Raw genomic sequence first — 24557 nt, 5'->3', positions numbered from 1 at the left:
GATTATCGTTACAATATATATATTGATTGATTGCTGGTGTTGTATATATATATATATATATATATATATATATATATATATATATATATATATATATATATATATATATATATAAGCATTATGTAAGTGCTCAACCAACTGCTGAGTGTAGCAGTACACAATTAGAGTTACTCCCTCAGTTACTCTTTTAGTACAGTGCAACCATGTGCCCCCAGGATATCTCTTTCCTAACCATTCTTCTGAAATTATTAACGTCAGAAGGATACAGTGATCTCGTAGCAAGAGCAAGGAAAGTTGCTGAAGATGACAGGAATAATAAACCAGAGGATAACCCAACCCTCAATGAACCACCGTGGCAAATTGTACGAAACGGAAAGGCAAACAAACGAAGAAGAACCGAAGAAACGCCCAAAGAAACCAATTTAGGAGCCAACCAGAACCCAAGAGCAGCACCCAAACCCATGTCAAGGACCATCTTCAAAACAAAAAAAAACAGTAGATGGTGCAGCTTATGTTTACATTGCCGCACTGGAAAAGGATCATCCGGGATCAGATCTTAGAGCCAAACCTAACATTAGAGGCAGATATAACATATCCACAGCTAATCCAGATATAACTACAAACCTCAGGAACACAGAGAACCTATTTGAACTGAAACCAGAGGAAAAAATCCCCAATATGATAGTACAACATTTCCCGGTTGAAGTTCATGCAAACAGACTCTTAGAATGCCCAAATGTCACAACGGCGGAAAGATGTAAGCACAACAGTGTAGAATCAAGACAGGTCCTCGTTTCAACACTGAATGTTGGGATCTATGGTCAAGTCTAAGACTGTACAATCCAGAACCCATGTGCTATTACAGATGTTAGCGCTTTGGCCACCATAAAGATGGCTGCAGAGGCCCGGAACGATGTGGAGTATGCAGCGAGCTCCACAACACCGACATATACAAGAATCTTCATAAAGAAGGCAAACAAACGAGAACAAAATGTCCAAACTGCGGGGATACACATCACGCCTGGAACAAACGATGTCCAGAGAGGGTAAAAAGAATACTAGCTTTCAGAGCAACCCAGCAACCCAAAGTAGCAACTTCTAAACCACAATCGACCACACCCTCGGTAAAAAACCAGTGGTATACTCCTCGGCAAGTCCGAATAAATGAAGATACAAATCAGCAACAGACTAACGCAACAATTCCTTCTCGTCTGAGCAAGAACATGGAATCCAATAACTGGAATAAACAAAGCACTACTCCACAAGGCAACAACAACAGAATAGATCAGGGCAGCAAAACGAATATACTTGCTATTGCCTCCAAGACCTCCCAAGCAGAATCGATGATCCCTACATCATCAAATGCCCCAGGAGCTGGATGTAGCAAAGACGCTAGAACCCAACCAAGAGTCTCCTCACACATCAAGAAAAAAGTCTCTACTCCAGCCAAGAAAACACAAGCCGTCGGGAAAATCATCACTGTAGAAACTACTATGGACTCAATGAATCTACTATAACAGAATAATGGACAATCTCAAGATTATACAAAGAAATATTCAAGGATTCAAAAACAAAGCAAAAACACTCAGAGCAGTGCTTCTCAAGGACTACATTGACATTGTTCTACTTCAAGAAACACTCACCATGGCTGAAAGAAATATCAATATCCCAGAATATCATGGTTTCCACTGCCCTATGGCACAAGGTGGCACCAGAGGCATTTCAATTCTATTAAGAAATCATATCAATGGCACGGCAATCACAGACCTGCCTAACTGTGGAGAAAACGTCGAACTTATGGGCGTTAATCTCACTAGTAGGACTCAATGCTGTCTATCTTCAATGTATTCAGAAGTCATAGAGAACACGACATGGATCTCTCTGCAATCTCTGAAATAGCAGTCACTACACCAACTATCATCTCTGGCGACTTCAACGCTCATAGTGAATTACTGCTTGATTCACCAGGAACCGACGCCAACGGAAGACATATTGAACACCTTTTGGATGAAGTGGTGCCTGATATCAGTCTGCTTAACTCGACGGAACCAATCCACACTGGTGGGGGAAAGTTGGATCTCACGTTTGTTTCCACCAGAATTTATGAGTTGTCATCGGTAAGTTGATAATGTTCTGACTAGTGACCACTTTGCTACAAAAACAGTTATTAATATAGCGCTACCTCCCAGACCTCCAGCTCCCGAGCCCGGATGGGACTTTATCAAAGCAGATTGGACGAAGTTTCAGGAATCTCTCGAAACTTGGCACCAAAACTACACTCCTCCTGACAACACCGAAAAATGGAAAACGATTTAGTAAATGCAATACATAGAGCAGTAAATCACGCTATCCCCAAGAGGAAAACAATTACCCAACAACGTAAGGATCATTGGTATTACTGTGATAGGATAAAAAACTACATAACAGACTAAATTGTGTACGAAAAAATTTCAGAAGAGATAGAACCGAAACTAATCTTGGACTTCTTAGAGTTGTCCGAAATCATGTGCACGAAGAAACAGCAAAAATCAGAGAAGGAAAATGGCTCGAGTGGTGTGCCAAGCTAAATCAACATACATCCTTGGGGGACATCTGGAGGCAGATCAACTAGGCCAACGGTAAATCGTCAACTGCTCCGCCGCATCATGTTCATCCAGTGCAAGAAGCAGAAAGGTTAGCAAATCTATTTGCTTCAAGTGCCAGTTCCACTCAACTTCCTCAAGCAACTCTGACTCACAAACAAAGACTTCAAGCAGCAAGATGGAAAAAAATAGATGATGCTTTAGCCTTGCCTGAGGAACTAGACCAACCTTTCAATCTGAAAGAACTCAGAAGCGCTACAAAGAAAACAATAAATACAGTTCCAGGCGAGGACAAAATCACTTACAACATGCTGGCCAAGCTAGGAGAAAAGGGTGAAGAAGCCTTCTTGAATCTCATCAACAGAGTTTGGGTGACAAGAACTAGACCACTTTCTTGGAACAGTGCAATTATAGTTCCCATTCCAAAAACCTAAAGACCCAGGAAAACCAAGACCCATCTCATTAACAAGCTGTCTGGACAAAACTGCAGAAAGAATGGCCCTTAATTGAATTGAATGGAAAGCCAATTCACTACACCAAAATATGTTTGCTTACAGAAAAGGTGTGGGAACCACAGAATGCCTTTCCTCCCTCCTGGATCAAATCAATGACAAACCTGGAATCCTCATTTTTCTAGACCTTGAAAAAGCCTTCAAGTTAGCCAGTGCTCCAGCTACACTGTGCTGCATTTAGGATAAGGAAATCAAAGGACACGCTCTTGCCTTTGCCAAAGGAAGCCTGCTTAACCGAGAAGCTAAAGACAAATTCCAAGGAAAAACATCAATCTCAAAGAGGCTGGAAAATGGAACTCCGCAGGGAGGAATAATAAGCCCCTTCCTCTTCAACTGTCTCATGGAAATATTCATGAAGCTCAAGTTACCTGTTACGGCCCTATTGGGTCGCAACTGGGTTCTTCTCTGATGTTATTAGAGTTTGGGTATCCGGCCCCAAGCTAGTAGTGGCTTTCAAGGGGTGCGTTCCGTAACGCAAGTGAAATTAAAGGGGAAGGGATACAAATGCACTGCTTTTGTATATATATTGCTACCACCACCATAAATATATCACAGTCACATGCGGGGTTGCTATAACTACACTTATTATATACAAATTAGTCTTCCTCTGAAGACACAGGATGCTCCACGGTGCTCACGATGAGTAGCCCTGGTTCTCTTCTTTGTGGCCCACGATGAATCCTCTGATTCTCTCGGCGAATCTACCCTGGCCACAGGCCAGCCAAATCACAGTCCCACTGGGTGCACCGTCGTGGAGGCCTTCAACCACAAATCCAGCCTGTAGCTGGCAGGTTCCAATCAGTTCCGCTGTGTAAGCCACTCCACGACCGATACTAGGGTTGCGAGCCCTAGGCAGGAGCCTCGTGTGATTCCGCAGATCACTCTCCTCACCACAGTGGCTAGTCTCTTCCACCAGCCAGCCCCCAGATAAGACGAATCCTGGTACTGCCACGTCACAGGCAGGCTAACACACTCAACAGTGCCCGTCCGGGGGTGACTCACAGCTTCCTCAGAGCAAACTCGTGGAGAGACTATGGCTGCCTTGGGTAGACTGCCCCAACGTCCAATACAGCAGTCCCAGGTCGACTCTGTAATCAGACACGTCATTAGTACTAGGGACACTCTAGGGCACCTCACTTACAGGCTTAGACACAAATGTCCACCTATCCACTCCATAGATGGCGTTGCTGTCTAAGCGCCACCTCACCAGAGATCAGCAGCGGCTATGTTACGAGCTGATTAAGACGGGAAACCAGCCCCTGTGGCCGGTATATCCCGCCCTCGCTAGATGGCGTCGTCCATTTGGAGGGGGTTTCGGGAGCTGACTCACAGATGGCGTGGTCGTCACAGCTCCGTGCTACGACGCTGGGCTCGGGTCCGTAACATTACCAAAAGCCAAACTGCTCAACTATGCAGACGACTGTGTGGTCATCATCAATTCATCAATGGCAAAGGCGCAAGGAACCATGTGCAAAAATGCCTAGATTTTAGAAGCAGGGAAGCGGAACGCATAACAGTGAAAATAAACAGCAATAAAACAAGAGCAATGGCCGTTAAAATGAGAACTCAAGACATCACACTCGCAATACAAGGACATGAAATTGAGTGGGTTACCTCTTTTCAATACCTAGGAGTTATGATAGACAGCCAGTTGAAATTCACCCAAGAAATTGAATATCTTCGGCAACGTTGCAAAGCCAATACTTCAGCTTTGCGCTCCCTGACAAGTCTTAGAGATGGTGCATCTCTACCAGTATTCAAAATGTACTACGTTCAAGCAGTTAGGTCACTCATTGACTATGCTGCTCCTGCTCTTACATCCCTCAGTGATAACCATTGGAAGAAACTGGAAGTGTCTCAAAATGATGCTCTCAGAACAATGCTGGGAGCATCTATATAGACGCGTAGAGAGAATCTAAGAATGGAAACCAACTTACCACCATTAGAAAACAGGATCGAACAAAGGATAGCCACCATAACAGCAAAACTTGTTGGAACCACCACCAGTTCACCACCACCAGAAAGGAAGCAAGTCGACGAAGAACTCTGTAGGGTAAGGCAGGTTCTAGTCAATAACGGCTTCTCCAATGGTTTCGTGGAAGACATCATAAGAAGGAAAGTGAAACGCCATGCAACCTCTGAAGAGACAACTAACACAACACCTATACCCCCTATTAGACTATTTTACAGGAACTTCTTTTCCACAGCCCATAAAACGGAGGAAAGGGTCCTGAAAGATATTGTCAGTAGAAACGTTATCCCTACAGACAAAAATCAGAAGATACAACTGACGATTTTCTATAAAACCAGAAAAACGGGCAGCCTACTCATGAGAAACTCTCCAGACACAAAGCAGAACGCTTTAAAAGAGACCAACGTCGTCTATGCCTTCAAATGCCCTCTTGGGGACTGTAAGCCTCAAAAAACCCAGTATATAGGCAAGACAACAACATCTCTTTCCAGGCGTTTAACGATGCATAAGCAACAGGGCTCCATTAAGGAACATATAATCTCTTCCCACAAACAAACCATCACCAGAGAAATCTTAGCAAACAACACAGAAATCATCGATAGATACAGCGATAGCAGGCGGCTAGATGTCTGCGAGGCACTACACATCAAGAAGTCAACACCAGCAATCAACAGCCAATTAATGCACAACTATATTCTACCCACTTCAAGACTCCGCTCCAATATAGAAGCATCAAGAAATATGGACCAATAGGCTTTCTACAATTATTTCCATTCAATACCCATTGTTTCGTGTTCTGTCTTGTGTTAGAATTTAATACCCATTGTTGAAAGTTCGTTTTCACCTCATCCACCTCACCCAAATGTAGATATAAACTCGAAGATGTGCAAAGCTCTATTCAGTTTCAGTTGTGTGTTTGTAAACTAAAGTCTTTGAAAATGTAATAAGTTTTACGAAACGCGCTCAAGTGTCGCGTCAGACTAGAAATAAAAATGAATTTTGGAGAATTGATCTTTGAATTACCATCAACAGTGAAAAGAAACATAAGAAAGATAGAGAAAATTCGTTTTAGAATTATTAATCTTACTTTTTCGGTTATATTTAATAATATATGTCTACAGGAAAGACTGCTACCAAAATATACTAATATATATATATATATATATATATATATATATATATATATATTATATATGACCGAAAAAGTAAGATTAATAATTCTAACACGAATTTTCTCAATCTTTCGTACATTTCTTTTCACTGTTGGAGGTAAATCAAAAATCAATTCTCCAAAATTCATTTTTATTTCTAGTCTGACGCGACACGAGCGCGTTTCGTAAAACTTATTATATTTTCAAAGACTTTAGTTTACAAATACACAACTGAATAGAACTTACGCATCTCCGATTTTATATCTACATTTGAGTGAGGTGGATGGGGTGAGGTGGCATTAATAGGGTATTAATTTCATCAACACAAGACAGAACAAGAGGTGGCATTAATAGGGTATTAATTTCATCAACACAAGACAGAACACGAAACAATGGGTATTGAATAGAAGTGTTTGTAGAAAGCCTATTGGTCCATATTTCTTGATGCTTCTATATTGGAGCGGAGTCTTGAGGTGGGTAGAATATAATTGTGCATTAATTGGCTGTTGATTGCTGGTGTTGACTTCTTGATGTGTAGTGCCTCGCAAACGTCAAGCCGCCTGCTATCGCTGTATCTATCGATGATTTCTGTGTTGTTTACTAGGATTTCTCTGGCGATGGTTTGGTTGTGGGAAGAGATTATATGTTCCTTAATGGAGCCCTGTTGCTTATGCATCGTTAAACGCCTAGAAAGAGATGTTGTTGTCTTGCCTATATACTGTTTTTTTTGGAGCTTACAGTCCCCAAGAGGGCATTTGAAGGCATAGACGACGTTAGTCTCTTTTAAAGCGTTCTGTTTTGTGTCTGGAGAGTTTCTCATGAGTAGGCTGGCCGTTTTTCTGGTTTAAACCATAAAAATACCTAATACTTGAGATACCTGAAATATACCTGACTTGAGATACCTAAAGGTATCTCAAGTCGAAGTGGAAAAATTACTAATGGTGCTAGGAAGAAATAAAGCAGTTGGACCTGATGGAGTTTCACCTTGAGTGCTGCGAGAATGTGCAACTGAGCTGAGCATTCTACTCCAATTCATAGTCCAGGCATCTTTGTGCACAGGAATTTTATCAGATATGTGGAAAAGGGGGTTGTGGCTTTAGAGGTCACAAGATACTACAATTGATATCAATAGGGGCCTGATAGCTGAGTGGACAGTGCCATGATTCGTAACCCTAAGGGTCCGGGTTCGATCCCCGGCGGAGGCGGACACACATGGGCAGTTTCTTTCACTAATACGCCTGTTCACCTAGCAGTAAATAGGTACCTGGAAGTTAGACAGCAGCTACGGGATGTTTCCTGGTTGTGTGTGTGTGCGTGTGAAAAAACAAACAAAAAAATAAGTTGATTGATAGTTGAGAGGCAGGCTCAGAGCCAGAGCTCAAGCACAACTAGGTGAGTACAACTAGGTGAGTACTTCAGAGGATAATGGCTTATTATCAATAATGTGGCTTATGCCGCAGGAGTCAATTCAGTGGTAGAAAACAAAAAGCGGTTGTTGCTATAATTTATTATCCCCTAGAGAATCACATAAGACCGATACCAAAATCCGAAATTGCAAACGGATCTTGCATAAATATCACACAAAATGTGACTGAATTCTTCTCTAGGTTGAAAGCAAAATGAGTAAAGGGAGATTTCAGTCATTGGTAAATTGACTATGAATTTATGGACCTAGAAGGAGGAGATGAAACGTAGGGAGCAAAATTGATAGACGTTCCAGAAAGAAATTTCTTAACACATATGATAGGGAGCTAAAGATGGAGAGTAGGAGAAGATCAACCAGCAAGATTGGACTTAGTCTACACTCAAAGTGAAAAGGACATCAAGAACATTGAGCATAAAATGACAATGGAGTAAAGGACCATTGAATACTATTCTTTGATTATGTAGTTGTTGTGAGAGCAATGGCAAGAGGCATTACAAACTTCTTAAATTACCTATGTAATGAAGCTAAACAAATTCATACTGCCCTTAAATAATAAAAGGAGCCAAGATAAAAAAAATGCACATAGTTTAATAAATAATTATTGCAGACAAAATGGAAAAGTACAAGAACTTGGAGAAATACAGAACAGAATCGGAGAGAACCACGATATATAAAAGAGAGAGGAATGAATACACAGGAATTTAGAGAGCAACAGAGAAGCAGAATGAAAATGATATAGCATCCAAGGCCAAGGTTCAGCCATACTACTATTTAGCCACATGACGACGAGGAAGATATCGGTAAATGAACAAGTGATGAGGCAACACACAGACTGGTAGGAAAAATGCATTGATCTCGATAAAAGATTGCAGGAAATTAAGATTTAACCTCAACTGTCTCCAGATCAACCACTTGTAATAGAACTGGCACTACCAGAAAAAAAAACAGATGGAAATAGATGTAACACCTGAGGAAGTAGAGAAACAATTAGAGGAGCTGGATGTGATGGAAGCCACAGACCCCTGACAAGATCTCATCATGTATCCTAAAAGAGGCAGCTACAACATTGTGTATACACTTACTGAAGTCTTCAACTCCTCACTAAAAATAAGGGACGTTCCTAACATTTGAAAAATGGCAAATGTGGTGCCTATTGTTATGATCTCAGCCTACAGGAGAAACGAGTCTCCCTCCTTGAGAGTTATTCAGCAAGCCTGACCTAACTAGAAGGTCTAGCAAGTATTGAGGTGATAACGCATATGTAAAATAGTTGGTTGGATATGTGTAACAGTTTAAGATTATGGGCAGTAAGTAAGGAAATAGATAAATGACTGGCTAGGAGATGTGGACATTTTGCTGGAGGCGTGAGGCTCGCTTCCGGAGGACCTTGACCTCACTTGAGTGCCAGACATCGCAGGGGGAAGCCGCGCTCCGTTGAGCTCCCGCCAGAAGGGAACCCCTAGTGATATATCTCGAAGAGAAGAGAAGTGTGCGGACGTACCAGCTGTGGAATCGAGCTGGGAACGTTGTGGTCTCAAGTCCTGGTCGACGAGCAGATATTAAATCGCCCAGAAGCATTATTGTGGGCCGTGGGAGCGCCCTGACCAGACGCCGTCAGAGGGAAAGCGCCCTCGACCAATTAATCTGTGGTAAGCACGATATACGCCAGTTCATAGTGATCACTTGTAGTTGGTCGTGTGCCCAGCGACAGTAGCGATGTTTATTTATAAGTTAGACATGTTTTAATAAGGCAGAAGGCCTGAAATAAGAGAGTGGAGAGGGAGGAACGCGGAGCGACGTCCGCCCCCTCTGAGCGCTGGCGGACGACTGAGGGAGCCTGGCTCCGGATGGAGGAAGACCCTCCCAGCGAGTGAGGACCGCCGCCAGGCGAGGTGGAGTATGGACCCGCCCAAAACGGGGGAGTCCACTCTCACTGTATGTAGAGAACAGATAGAGGTTTGAGGCAAGCATATTGTGTGGTTATTTTTGTTTATGTGTTAAAGGGGAACGTTTTATTGGAGTGTCGATGGGTTGCAGGTTTGTCTTTTGGGGAAGAAGTTGCTGAGAACTTCGAAGCCAGCAGATGAAGTAGCTGATGAGACTCCAAGGTAGTGGAGCAGAGGACCTCGAGCTGTGAGGAGAAGCAGCAGTGAAGAGGAGTGTCACGTGCTTCTGTAGAGGTGGTGTAGCAGCCAAGAGAGCTGTGGAGGAACATAACAGAAGGGTGAAGCACCGTAGTTGCACAAGGAAACTTCATGATAGCAGCCTGGAGGAGCTGCAGAGGATCCTGGTAGTGAAGCCCGGAAGAACCTAAGGATATTAGGGTAGTGAACTTCCAGAGGTGGAAGGGGAAGTTCTGGTGGATTACTTATAGGGAGTTGATAGTGTTTGGTTGTCATTAGCGTGCAAGACGCAGTGAGAGGTGAGTGACTGTTTGCATTCTTATGTCAAGGAGTGTTTTACGCTGAAGTTTAGAGTTACAGTCGTAGGCTTGATTACCTACAGATGTATGCGTTCTAGGACTGATATTGATCGATTAATCATTGTTGTGTATCAATGAACATTTATACTGATATATGTTATTGCATTCAAATGCTGATTTTCTATATATATATTATCTTGCTGATGGTGCAACAGTGTATGTAGACTTGATCAACTTGAGGAGGTTGATAGTATCAGGTGGTGAACCAGGAGATAGGATACCACTTGATAAGCTGATGATAGAGTTCTGATGGTGTTGGAGTGCATCCTGATTGTAATATTATAGAGTATAGGATTCATTATTACTATATGTGTGTATGTATTGTGTATGTGCTTTGTCCAGTAAATGTATCACAATTTGCTGGTGTTTGCCCTTGTCCTAGTGAGGCTTCCCAGGAGGTAGTAAAGAAGGAGAGAGAAAGAGAAAAAGAACCAAGAACCACTGCTGTGGACAGGGTAAGAGGTAATACTAGTAAGTCATAGGGGATTGAGGAGATCATACCTCATAAGGAGAGAGTGGGGAGTCACAGCGGCTCGAGTGGGTGTGTGCACGTGACAACGAGGCTAAGTGTTGGAGCCGCATCCCCTAAATGTGTGACGTTGAGCCCCTCTCTAAGAGCCAGAAGCGCCAAGGGTGATCTCCTAGTGAAGTATAAGCACTCTACCGAGTTGTGGGTTGGGTTGTCCGTAGAGAAGGATCAACGACGACAACACCAACCAACCCACAGTCTATAAGACTATATACAAGAAAGGAGGCAGACAGGAGCCACTGAACTACAGACTGTTATTGCCAACTAGTATTCCCTGTAAGATAAACATCATTTTATTGAAAATATTAGAGAAACTAACCAAAACAAGGCTCATCGATAATTTAGAACATATGAATTTTGTTTCCAAGAATCAAAATTCATTCAGCAGAGGACCATCTTACTTGTCTAACTTATTAGAGTTCTATGACAAGATGGCAAACACCACACAGAAGAGAGGGCTGGGTAGACTGTATTTTCCTGGATTGCCAGGCAGCTTTTGACTTTGCTCCTCTCAAGCGACTCCCATGCAAACTCGAAAAACAGGCAAAGTCCTGTATCAGGAAAATCTTAAAGTAGGTGAAGGAGAAGTACTTTTCAGGAAGAAGGCAGAGTAACAGTACGAGGAGAAGTGGAGAGATCAAAATCGAGAGATGTAATGATTGGAGTATCGCAAGAGTTGGTATCAGTGCCCATTCTGTTCCTAATATATGTAAACGATCTAATAGTGGAAGTAAGCTCATACTTATCCATGTTTGTGAACGATGCTATGCTAAAGAAGCGAAGCAAAACTGATGAGGAATTCAGTACAATCCAAGATGAACTAGACAATCTCTAGTGATGGTTTAAGAAATGGCTAATAGAGTTTAACCCTGACAAATGTGGGGTTATGTAGCTAAGCTAATTTGTTTATTTATTACCATCTTGAATGTACAGTTTATTGAATATTTAGTAATGACTGTATTCCATAGGTTTGTATAAATTTCTCACACTTCCACAGTTTTTTTTTATATTGTCATTATTAATTGGGATAGAGCAGGAATAGCAATTTATTAAAGGTAAATTATTTATATTTATTTGTTTAATTGTCAACAGTCTCCGTGGTGTAGTGGTAAGACACTCGCCTGGCGTTCCGCGAGCGCTATGTTATGGGTTCGTATCCTGGCCGGGGAGGATTTACTGGGCGCAATTCCTTAACTGTAGCCTCTGTTTAACGCAACAGTAAAATGTGTACTTGGATGAAAAAACGATTCTTCGCGGCAGGGGATCGTATTCCAGGGACCATAGGATTAAGGACTTGCCCGAAACGCTACGCGTACTAGTGGCTCTACAAGAATGTAACAACTCTTGTATATATCTCAAAAAAAAAAAAAAAAAAAAAAAAAAAAAAAAATTGAACTCAATTGAGTTCCTGCTGTTTTGTTATTGATCAATGAGGTTTAACAGCTTAGCTGTTTAGTAGATCCGTAATGCAGCGTTTCGAACTGAGTTATTTGTTTGCTGGAGTGAACCTGGTGTTTAATGGCTGGTCACTCCTTAGTGATGCTGGGAGCTGTGCCTGCCGGCGATTTAATTATTAGTCGAAAATAACAATAATTCAATTTTGGGACCAGACAGCTGAGTGAACAGTGCTCGGTATTCATAGTTCTATGGTTCCCGGTTCAATCCCCGGCGGAGGTGGAAACAAATAGGCAGAGTTTATTTCACCTTGATACTCCTGTTCACCAAACAGTAGATAGGTACCTGGGAGTTAGATAGCTGCAGTGGCTGCTTTCTGGGGGTGTGTAACAAAAAGGACCTGCGGATGTGTAACCCCTACGGCCCTGGTCGAGGACCGGGCTGCTGGGACGCTAAGCCCCAAAATCATCTCAAGATAAGCTCAAGAGAGTAACTTATTCAGGTTTGAATTGAACGCTCGTTGATTACTTGTGTTTAGTGGTCGTCGCTCTGCTTAACTGACCTCAAGTTTAAGCGAATGAAGGAACTGAACCTGACGACTTTAGAAAAAAGGAGGGAGTGGGGAGATGTGATAGCAACATACAAAATACTTAGGGGGATTAACAGAGTCGAAATAGACAAGATTTTCACACGGAATACTAAGAGAACAAGGGTACATGGGTGGAAGCTGGAAACTCAAATGAGTCGTAGAGATGTTAGAAAATTTTCTTTTAGCGTGAGAGTAGTGAGGGAAATGGAATGAATTAAAGGAGCACCTTCTGGGAGCAAACACTATTCATAGCTTTAAAACTAGGTGTGATAGAGAAGGACCGGAGTCATTGCTTTAAACAACCAAAGGCTAGAAAGGCGGGATACAAGAGCCAATGCTCGATCCTGCTGGCACATATAGGCGAGTACACACACACACACACACACGAAACTGAGTGCCCAAATGAGCCACAGAGATATTAGAAAGAACTTTTTTATTGTCAGAGTGGTTGACAAATGAAATGCATTGGAAAGTGATGTGGCGGAGGCTGACTCCATACACAGTTTCAAGTGTAGATATGATAGAGCCCAGTAGGCTCAAGAACCTGTACACCTGTTGATTGACAGTTGAGAGGCGGGACCAAAGAGCCAGAGCTCAACCCCCGCAAGCACAACTAGGTGAGTACACACACACACACACACACACACAGCCGAGCAGACAGCACTCTGGTCGTAGTCCTAAACACCCAGGTTCGATTCCTGGTAAAGGCAGAAACAAATGCTTCATTACTTCGGACATTATAGTGCCAGAGTAAATTTCAAACAAGTACTTATTTCACTTAAAATACCCTTTACCATCGAGCATATATTAGGAGGCGGTGACCACTCGTTACAAGAAAAATACCAAATAGTCAAAGCACTGGCTAAATATCTCCAGTCGACCAACAAATTTGATCACATCTGACCCGCGCCACATTTATACCTGGCGCCACCAACAGCGAAACACAGAAAACAAATGCCTCGTGGCAGCCCCAAGATCAGCTGACGCCATAAACACAACACACCGCCCTACGGTGCGGCAAGTCTCCCTCTAACATACACCTATGTTTTAGTCGCCGCTCCTCTGTCTACAGCACAATGCAACAAGCACTTTTGAAACGCTTATCATCCTCAACATAAACGCCTCTACCAACATCTGTACTGGTGCAGTCATCAAGAGGACAAATCCTTCATGCAAACTGCACCTACTATCAAGAAGAAGAAGAAGAAACAAATGAGTAGTTTCTTTCACCTGATGCCTCTATTCATTTAGCAGTAAATAGGTAGCTGAGAGTTAGACAGCTGCTATGGTGTTGCATCATGGGGATGTGCATGTGCATGAGAGAAATATATGTAGTAGATATGACAAAGGAAAAATAGGTCAGGAGTCCTTTCATAAGACAACCGTCGTTTATGAAGGCAATATTCAAAGAGCTAACAGCTCGATGCTGCAGGCCTAAATAGTAAATGCAAATAGTAAATACATCACTCACACCAAAAAAACACACACTTACACAAACCCACATATATGCTTATTCAAACACATATGTACTCACAAAACACACACACACACATATATATGCATGCTACATACAATCACAAACATATATCCACACAAACGTGCACACACACACCCAGACACAAACTGAGCTGGGAGTGATAGGAGGACATGATCGTGTCATATAAGATTCCAAGAGGACTTGAATAATTAGATTAAGAAGCAATATTCCAAACTAAAAACAGATAAACAATGGTAAAGATACAACCTATAAACACAAATAACAGAAATATTAGAAATAGCCGTTTCAGTGTATTTGTTACTAAGCATAATGGGTTAGAAAAAAAGGTCATGGGAGCTTTCTCAATTCACAGTTTTAAATTTATATTAGACAAAAAGAAGTCTGGTAACTTTAACCTCATCTAGATGAGTATTATGTAAGAGCATGTACACTTTCATGTCTGAGAATAACCTCAACACTCTCAGTATTTGGCACTTGACATGAATACAACACAACATGGAACAAGACGTTTGCTGCATCATGAAACGACACAAAAAATTAAAAAATTATATCAGAGAGCTGTACCAGTTTACGAAAATGCTGTTTTTTCTTGTTAAAAGCAACTTCCACAAACAACGTTAAGCCAGCATGTCCTATCACTTGATACACGACAGTTTTAATGCCATCGATATTAATGTAAAAATTGCCTTGGATTTTTAAAATTAATAAACATGTTACAAAGTTAATTTGCCTACAGACTTTGACCACTAGCCCCAATAGGATAGGTAGGTTGCCTTGGTTGGTACTTTTTTTGGTTATGCTTAAACCATTTCGAACCATTTCATATTATAAAATAATTAAGAACTGATAAATTCTGCACAGGTAATCATTCAAAGAAGTATTAACTCTCATTTCCATCAGCAGTGTATTTATTTTGTGCTCATTCAAAATTTTATGTATTCAAAAATATTACTAATTTGTGTATGAGAAAGATTTACATATAGAAACAAAAATGGTTAAAAAATAAATTTCTTTGCGAAATGAAACGTAACGCAAAGCAATTAGGAGAAGACCGGGGCATTGAGATAACTTTATTGGAGAAGACATTTTGCCACTTCAGAACTTTCTTTTAGCCTCGTTAATACCCAAACAGGCACAAAATCCTCCCAGTGAAGATTACTTTCAACTTGCCAGCAAACACAAAACGTTTCAGCAACTTTCACCAATGTTCCCAGAGGGATGTGCGAATGAGAAGTTGTAACAAAAGTGCAACATGTATATTTGCACAAAGTTTAATCCAAAAATGGTAAAAATATTGATGTATAAAATTTCCATAATATTGTTTTTTCTAAAACATTTTTCTTCCATGTAGATTACGAAATATTTTTACATGTTTATATAATAAATTTCTGTACTTTTCATTAAAACTAAGTAATAAATTAAGGAGATGTCAAGCTCAGAATTTATTGGAGAACGACCGACACTGAGATGTATGCATTATTTTGCATCCAACACGCCACATCCAAATGAAACTTGTGCATTGTTTGCAATCATTTTGACCACCAACTTTCCTTCATCTCCAACAGAGTTATGAATGAAATATAAATCACAAGTAGCTAAAGATATTATCCATCGAATACAATGGAAAATTCAAATATGAACATTGATTTCACAGCAGAAACCAACAACGAAGTGTTGATAATGATTGAAGATTTGTGCTTAGAAATCGTGAACAAAATTCTAAATCATCACCGAATCCTCAGGGCCAATGTTGTTTAATAGCTGTATGAAACATTCTTAAAACATTTTCTTGTTCTAAGATTAGATTATAGATTTTTATATGACTTTTAAATATATTGGCTTTCATAACATGCTTTCATATATGATATAAAACTCTATATTTTCATGTTTGAATAATAAATTTATGTACTGTACAGTAAATTACATAAATATATTTTAAATGTTGTTTGATAGCTGAATAAAAGAGGTTGGAAACGCTTAATCTATTACATTCTATTGGATTGAAAATATAAAATGCCATAACATACTGCTTTATCATATACAGCTGTATTAAAGTGGATATATTTATATAAAAAAGTGCTGCTTTGACCCTCACAGTGTGAAAATTGCACAGGATATATAGAATAATCAGACGAAAACTTAAGACAATTTACTCCAATATTAAATATGAACAAACACGGGAAAAATATCTGAAACCCCTATTAACATACTCTTCGCTAGCACACGAGAAAAAATATAATAATAACAAATTACATGAATGAACTTACGTTACTTCAAGAAATGGAGGTGACAACAAAATTATTTACATAACACTGTGACCTGGACACGAAGTGGCAGGAAGGCACACACACCTCTTGTAGAGGTACAGTTCGTAGACCCCGAACACCTGGAGAGAACTACTGTAGTGAGTGGGGTCAGGAGTACTTATACCCTTGCTGGTGAGGTCACATTCTTTGTCACTGAGGCTTGGAATTGGAAGCCGGCAGCAAAACTACCAGTTAACCCACAGATAACCAGTGCCGGCAGATGCACCTGCCTGGGGCTTTTGAGCTGGGTGGAGGGTGACGGTGGGTGCTTTCCAGACATACGTCTGGGTGGAATGTTTGGGTTGGCTGGCATATTGGTGATATGCAGAGTGATGTATCATAAAGATGAGTAGGAAGTGGCAGTTTCCTTTGCTATGCTGGGGAATTATGTCACAGCTCTACTTTTGTGCTTAAGAGTTTATTGAACTTTTATGCAAACGATATAATAATCGTTTATAATATATCGATATAATAATTATATCGATATAATATTATATCGTTATTAAACGATATAATAATCGTTTATAATATTATATCGTTATTAAACGATATAATAATCGTTTATAATATTATATCGTTATTAAACGATATAATAATCGTTTATAATATTATATCGTTATTAAACGATATAATAATCGTTTATAATATTACATCGTTATTAAACGATATAATAATCGTTTATAATATTATATCGTTATTAAACGATATAATAATCGTTTATAATATTATATCGTTATTAAACGATATAATAATCGTTTATAATATTATATCGTTATTAAACGATATAATGATCGTAAAGAAAGGTATGATAATGTTATGTATTGGCATTTGGCTGTTGAGGCAGATGTCCTGATCTTACACAAAACACTCCTCGATTGACCAGTATTACACCTCACCAACACCACCACTTCTACACATAGTGCTGGGAAGATGGGACACCACGAGCGTAACTCTCATCCTGTAACTATACTTAGGTAATTACCACACCACAGCTCAACAACTACCACACTAACTTTACCAAACCACAACCACCATCTCACTACAATCACTGCCGCTCAAACTGTATCACACTGTGTCAACCACCACACCCTAACAACCATCACACCAACTCCAACACACACCATAACCACCACTATGCGAACATAATTACCACATCACTACCACCATTTTAACACTGCTACTATCACAACACCACCTCACCACACCACCATCACACTACTACTGTACAACACCACATCACAAACATACCACCACTACCACACTAATCTTACCACATCACATATGTAGCATATGCAAGGTTGCCTAACATCAGAACTGCCTTCAGAAACCTGTGTAAGGAACCCTTCAGAACCTTGTGTACCATGTATGTAAGACCAATCCTGTAGTAAGCGACCCCAGTATGAAGAGCGTACCTTGTCAAGCACAAGTCAAAGCTGGATAAAGCTCAGTGGTATGCCACTAGGCTAGTCCCAGAACTAAGAGGCATGAGTTACGAGGAAAGGCTGCATGAACTACACCTCACTTCGCTGGAAGACAAAAGAGCTCAGGGAGACATGATCACCACATACAAAATTCTCAGGGGAATTGACAGAATAGACCAGGATGGATTATTTAACACGGGTGGTACACGCAAAAGGAAATATAGGTGGAAGCTGAGTATCTAAATGAACAACGGAGACTTCAAAAAGAATTTTATCAGTGTCAGAGTAGTTAGTAAATGGAATGCACTGGGAAGTGATGTGGTGGAGGCTGACTCTATACACCGTTTCAAATGTAGATATGATAGAGATCGAGAGGCTCAGAAATCTGTACACCAGTAGACTGACGGTTGAGAGGCGGGACCAAAGAGCCGAAGCTCATCTCCCGCAAGCAAAACTCAGTTTTTACAACTAGGTGAGTACATCAAATCACAACCACACCAAAACTACATTACACCACCTGCACCACACCACCACCATACCAGCAACACCAGTACCACAAATTACACTATCACACCACAAAAGCACTACCACCTATGACAACTCAACAACAACCCACCACCATCACCATCAACATCACCACCACCATCACTATCACCACCACCACCAACACTATCACCACCACCACCACCACAACAACCACCCACCACCACCACCACCACAACAACCACCCACCACCACCACAACAACCACCTACCACCACCACCACCACAACAACCACCCACCACCACCACCACCACAACAACCACCCACCACCACCACCACCACAACAACCACCCACCACCACCACCACCACAACAACCACCCACCACCACCACCACCACAACAACCACCCACCACCACCACCACCACAACAACCACCACCACCACAACAACCACCACCACCACAACAACCACCCACCACAACAACCACCCACCACCACCACCACCACAACAACCACCCACCACCACAACAACCACCCACCACCACCACCACCACAACAACCACCCACCACCACCACCACCACAACAACCACCCACCACCACCACCACCACAACAACCACCCACCACCACCACCACCACAACAACCACCCACCACCACCACCACCACAACAACCACCCACCACCACCACCACCACAACAACCACCCACCACCACCACCACCACCACAACAACCACCCACCACCATCGTCAGTAATAACAACTACCACCATCACCAGTAACAACAAACACCACCACCACCACCACAACAACCACCCACCACCATCACCACCACCACCACCACCACCACCACCACCACCACCACCACCACCACCACCACCACCATCACCACCACCACCACCACCACCACCACCACCACATCAACCACCACCACCACCACCACATCAACCACCACCACCACCAACAACAACAACAACAACAACAACAACAACAGCCGCCCACCACCACCACCACCACCACCATCACCACCACCACCACCACCACCACCACATCAACCACCACCACCACCACCACCACAACAACCACCCACCACCATCACCACCACCACCACCACCACCACCACATCAACCACCACCACCACCAACAACAACAACCGCCCACCACCATCATAAACAAAAACAACCACTCACCACCATCATCACCATCACCACCACCACCATCACAACAACCACCCACCACCATCACCACCACCCCCAACACCACCACCATCATCACCACCACCACCACCATCACTCACCACCACCACCACCACCACCACCATCACTCACCACCACCACCACCACCACCACCATCACTCACCTCCACCACCACGGATTACGCATTCAGTGAAAATATGGAAATAAAGCAACACAAATTCTAATATCTTTTATGATGCTCCTATTATTGTTTTATTCTTTTATATTTTATTGATATATTTTCATATTTTGTATATGCTATCATTGAAACAACTTTTATTTCAACATTTAAAGTTACCACAAGTTCTCAAAGTTTGTTTAGGCAACGTTTTTAAAGGATGTTGTGGTAATTTATTTACAACTTTACAATTTCGTTTCGGAAACCTCAGAATGTATGTTGCATCAGCTTTCAAAAAAGTTGCAAGACGTTGTTCCAACTTTATCTTGTTTGATGGGTTTGTGTTTCTTTGAACCGAAGTCAAGCTTTTTACATAAACGATGATGATGATATATTAAATCATAATTACTTTGAATATTCTGTAATTGTTAATAAAATATAGTTAAGTAGTGTTTCTGTGGACTCTACATTGGCAGGTCAGTCAGCTGTTGTTCCAGTTGATGGTCCCAGACCACTGGTGTCACGTCCCAGGCCGAGAGACCACGGGGCTGACCAGGGACCAGTGGCGAGGCTTTACTATTCCCAGGTACGCTGTGTGGTCCATAATTATTCCCTAAGTCTTTGTGGTGTACGGTCACTTAACCTGCTAGTCATATATAGAGTACTCTTACTTTGCTCAACTCTCTTCTCCCATCTTCCCTTTGACCCTCTCATCCCATCCCATTGTTTCTTCCTTCATCATTCCCCCTTTTCCCTCCTCTCAACCCCACAACCTTCCCATGTTAACTTTGTATTCTCCCTTCCCTTCCACTGGTTCTCTCAAAGAATGTATTATCAAGGAAGACTGAAAGAAATGTGTGGGTCTCTTATCCTCTCCCTTTCTCCATATCCCCGCACCTTCTTGAGGTTATCTTGAGATGATTTCGGGGCTTTTTAGTGTCCCCGCGGCCCGGTCCTCGACCAGGCCTCCACCCCCAGGAAGCAGTCCATGACAGCTGACTAACACCCAGGTACCTATTTTACTGCTAGGTAACCTTGGTCCCTCCTTCCCTTCATTTTCACTCCATCACCATTCTCCTTTCCCACCTCCTGTTCCTGATTCCCCCCTTCCACCTCCCACATCCCCACCCCTGCTTCCCTACCTTTTCTCCTCTCAGAAGATATTATTACCAAGATATTTCATGGATAAACGCCTGAGTAACTTTACACTGACATCTTATTATCGAGCTTCTGGCTGCACGCTATATTCCTAGAAGCACTGAACTTACACCTTTCTCGGCTAGCCTATATCACTTCCGTACCATACACAACTTTCAGCAACAAATTCGTGTTGTTGGTGTATATATATATAATCACACATATATATTATATATATATATATATATATATATATATAGATACATATGTATGTATGTTGTGACGGTGTTCCCCCCCCCCCCCCTTATATTTCTCCCACGCCAGCTGTAAGAGTCATATCCACTTTACCCGAGCGTTCTCTACGTTGTGGACAACAGTTATGTGGGAGAGTGTAGTGTTCTCGCATTGGCGAGAAATTCGTAAAATAAAGTATTAAGGCCCGCATGGTTTAGGCCCTTTAGGACGCCAATATGGCGCCGGTCCCGCCGTTTTGCCGCCACAACTGTGTGTGACGTCAGTGGCACCAGATTGGTCACTGACAGTGACCTGGCACAAGGAGCCAATAAAAATCGCCCCTGGCAAGTATGACGTCACGAAGGCAGGGGGGTCTGGAGATCGCGCCTCTTTGGCGCCACCAGTCTGACACGACAAGTCAAGGTGGTAAGATGTGCGAAGATTGGTCCTGTCAGTTTGACAGTTGTACCCAGCTCCCGTGGATTTTACGCATCACCCGTAGTCTGCAAGTACTCTGTAAGGTCTTCCTTCATTCTATGTGTTGGACTGAAGAGGGAATTGACGGAATATTGAGCAACAAGTGCTCCAGGGACAGGTGCTGTGCAAGAAGAAGTGAAGTCTGTACAGTGACGTATGTGACGTCTGAGGCAGTTCACCCATCTAGTGACGACGTAGTGGCTGGGCCAGTCCACCGGGAAGCAGTGGGTGAAGAAAACTAATTGGGAATCAGAACGACTGCAGCCGAGAAGTAGGTTTGCAGACATAGTTGCAAGAAGTCGACGGCCAGGAGACCGACTCCAACCCTTCAAGAAGTTGTGGAGGAGGACAGAGCACGGTGACGACACGTTTATTTTGGGATGTTGGTTGGATTCCTGGAGTGAGCATCACAGTGCATGTAGGGGCGTTCCATACAGCGAGGCAAGAGCCGGGACCAGGAGCTACAATTCAACTCTCACCGGAGGGCGAGTCCACATCAGTGAGGTGGAAGTAGGTGATTCTAGTTTCCCTCCCAATTCCCCTTTAGTCAGCTATATATTTAGCCAGAGTATTTTCTATGTCGTGAGCAAGGCTCACCAAAGTTTATGTCACGGTAGGACACAGTTGTGGAGAGTGAGGCAGTGAAAGCTCTCACGATATTTATATTTGCGGTGTGTGGATGCACCTGTAATCATTGAAAAGTTTACTATGTCGTTGATGATTTCTTTCATGTGACATTAATATGATAACTTATGTCAGAGAATATATATATAAGTGTACCAGTTATTGGTGTTAGGCTGTGTGCCCAGTATTTATCTTATTATTATTGATATTGATGAATTGATCCATATATATATATATATATATATATATATATATATATATATATATATATATATATATATATATATATATATATATATATATATATATATATATATGTTGGTGTGTTGAATAACATTTCCATGTGTGCAGTGATTAATTGTGTTATCGTCTTCAAAAGGAATTACTGAATCTAAGGACAGTACCGTAGTTAGTTGCTAACCTCGTCAGTCGTTGGTTGGAGTTCCTCATCTTGTACAAAAAGGTCAGAGGGTTGTGATCTGTAAACACAAGAACAGGTCTTGCCCCTCATCCCACATACATGTTGAAGTGCTTCAGGGCCATTACTAAAGCCAAAGCCTCCTTCTCTACGGTACTATAGGCACGCTGGTATTTCACAAATTTCTTGGAGAAGAAAGCTACCGGCCTATGTACCTCACTCCTTTCTTGAGCCAACATGGCCCCTATCCCAACGTCGCTGGCATCCACGTACAGGATGAATCTGGCAGAAAAATCTGGGGATATTAATACTGGGGCCTCCGTCAACAGTTTCTTCATCTTCTCAAAAGACTCCTGGCAGGCCTCTCCCCATTTCCATCGTACATTCTTGGAGAGTAGTTCGGTCAGGGGATGCACTACCGTGGAAAAGTTCTTGCAGAAACCACGATAGTATCCTATCATCCCAAGATACCTCAACAACTCCTTACGTGTCCTGGGCACTGGGTACTCCCTAATGGCTGACACTTTGTGATCTACAGGGGTTACCTCTCCTTGGCCGATGACGAAGCCTAAGTACTCTAAGTGGGCCTTCCCAAACTCGCTCTTGGCTAGGTTCACGGTTAAGTTAGCATCCTCTAGCCTCCTGAACAATTCTCTGAGTCTCTCCAGGTGTGTCTCCCAATCATCGGCGTACACTACGATGTCATCGATGTATACCATGCAGCCTTCCGCTCCGCTTAGCAACTCATTCACCATGTGCTGGAAACAGCTACCGCTGTTTTTCATTCTGAAGGGCAACACTTTGTACTGGTACAGCCCGTCAGATGTTACGAAAGCTGATATCTTCCTGGCCTTGGGAGTCAATGAGATCTGGTAGTACCCCTTGAGCAGATCGACCTTGGATACATATCTTGCACTACCCACCTGGTCGATGCAATCACTCACCCTTGGCATGGGGTGGGAATCCACCACAGTGATGGAGTTCACCTTTCTGTAGTCTGTACAGAAGCGGAATGTACCATTGCTCTTCTTCACTAACAAGCATGGGGAACTCCACTCACTGTTGCTAGGCTCTGCAAGGTCGTTCTCAAGGAGATACTCCACCTCCTTCCTCATCAACTCTCGCTTCTCTGGGCTTACCCTATAAGCGCTCTGCTTGACGGGCCTGGCGTCCCTCACCTCTACCTCGTGCGTTACACTCTTGTGTCGACGGGGCATGTCGGTAAAGAGAGAGACATTTTCCCTTAACAGGTTCGTCAGGTCCGCGCTCTGTTGTCCTTCCAGGTGTTGTAGCTTGTCCTCGATCTTCGCCAAACTCTCCGAATTGGTGAGAATGGGTGCCGTCTGCCCTGGACCACTTTCCTTCCTCCTCTGGAAGTTCCTAGTCCATTTGCATGCACAAAATCATCTTCTGCTGGGGGGTCTCGAGTCATCGTTCCGTCCTGCTCGGCGGCTCCTCCTTTCTCAGGGAAGAAAGGCTTCAGGCGGTCAACATGACACACCTGTGTCTTGCGGTGTCTATCTGGCTTACCGATTTCATACCTTACAGGACCCAAGCGCCGTAGCACCTGGTACGGTCCCTCGAATCGTGACTCGGTCACTCAGCTCTTCCCCGGCAGCAATACTATCACCTGGGACCCAACCTGGAACTCTCTCGGCGTAGCTTTCTTTTCATACCATTCCGACATCTTACGCTGCGCCTCCTTCAGATGTTTTCCTGCTAGTTCCTTTGCTAAAGTGAGACGCTCCTTGAACTTCTGAACGTACTCGTTGACCGTCCCCACGGTCACTCCTGTTGTCCATTGTTCCTTCAACATGGACAGAGGACTTCGCACCTCATGTCCATACACCAGCTGGAACGGTGAGAAACCTAACGATTCTACCACTGCGTTACGTATGGCAAACAACACAGGGTACACTGCCTCATCCCACTCAGCTCCCTGCTCTGCGCAGAACACTCTCAGAACGGTCTTC

At 42.6% G+C, this 24557-nt stretch overlaps 1 protein-coding gene across 2 annotated transcripts in view; it reads left to right on the top strand.

Moving 5' to 3' along the window:
• The window catches only part of LOC123746673 (solute carrier family 22 member 21-like), a 129986-nt gene that overhangs the window by 9043 nt on the left and 96386 nt on the right, over positions 1-24557 (top strand). For both annotated transcript variants that reach the window (XM_069316837.1, XM_069316836.1), the window contains one exon: positions 20171-20280. In XM_069316837.1, coding sequence (XP_069172938.1) covers positions 20171-20280 — 110 coding nt within the window. The remainder of the gene's footprint in view (positions 1-20170; positions 20281-24557) is intronic.

The sequence above is a fragment of the Procambarus clarkii genome, chromosome 85 (genome assembly GCF_040958095.1).
Source record: "Procambarus clarkii isolate CNS0578487 chromosome 85, FALCON_Pclarkii_2.0, whole genome shotgun sequence".
In the NCBI taxonomy this organism is placed as follows: domain Eukaryota; kingdom Metazoa; phylum Arthropoda; class Malacostraca; order Decapoda; family Cambaridae; genus Procambarus; species Procambarus clarkii.
The sequence above is the reverse complement of the archived record's forward strand: the minus strand, read 5'-3'. Positions and strand labels throughout refer to the sequence as shown.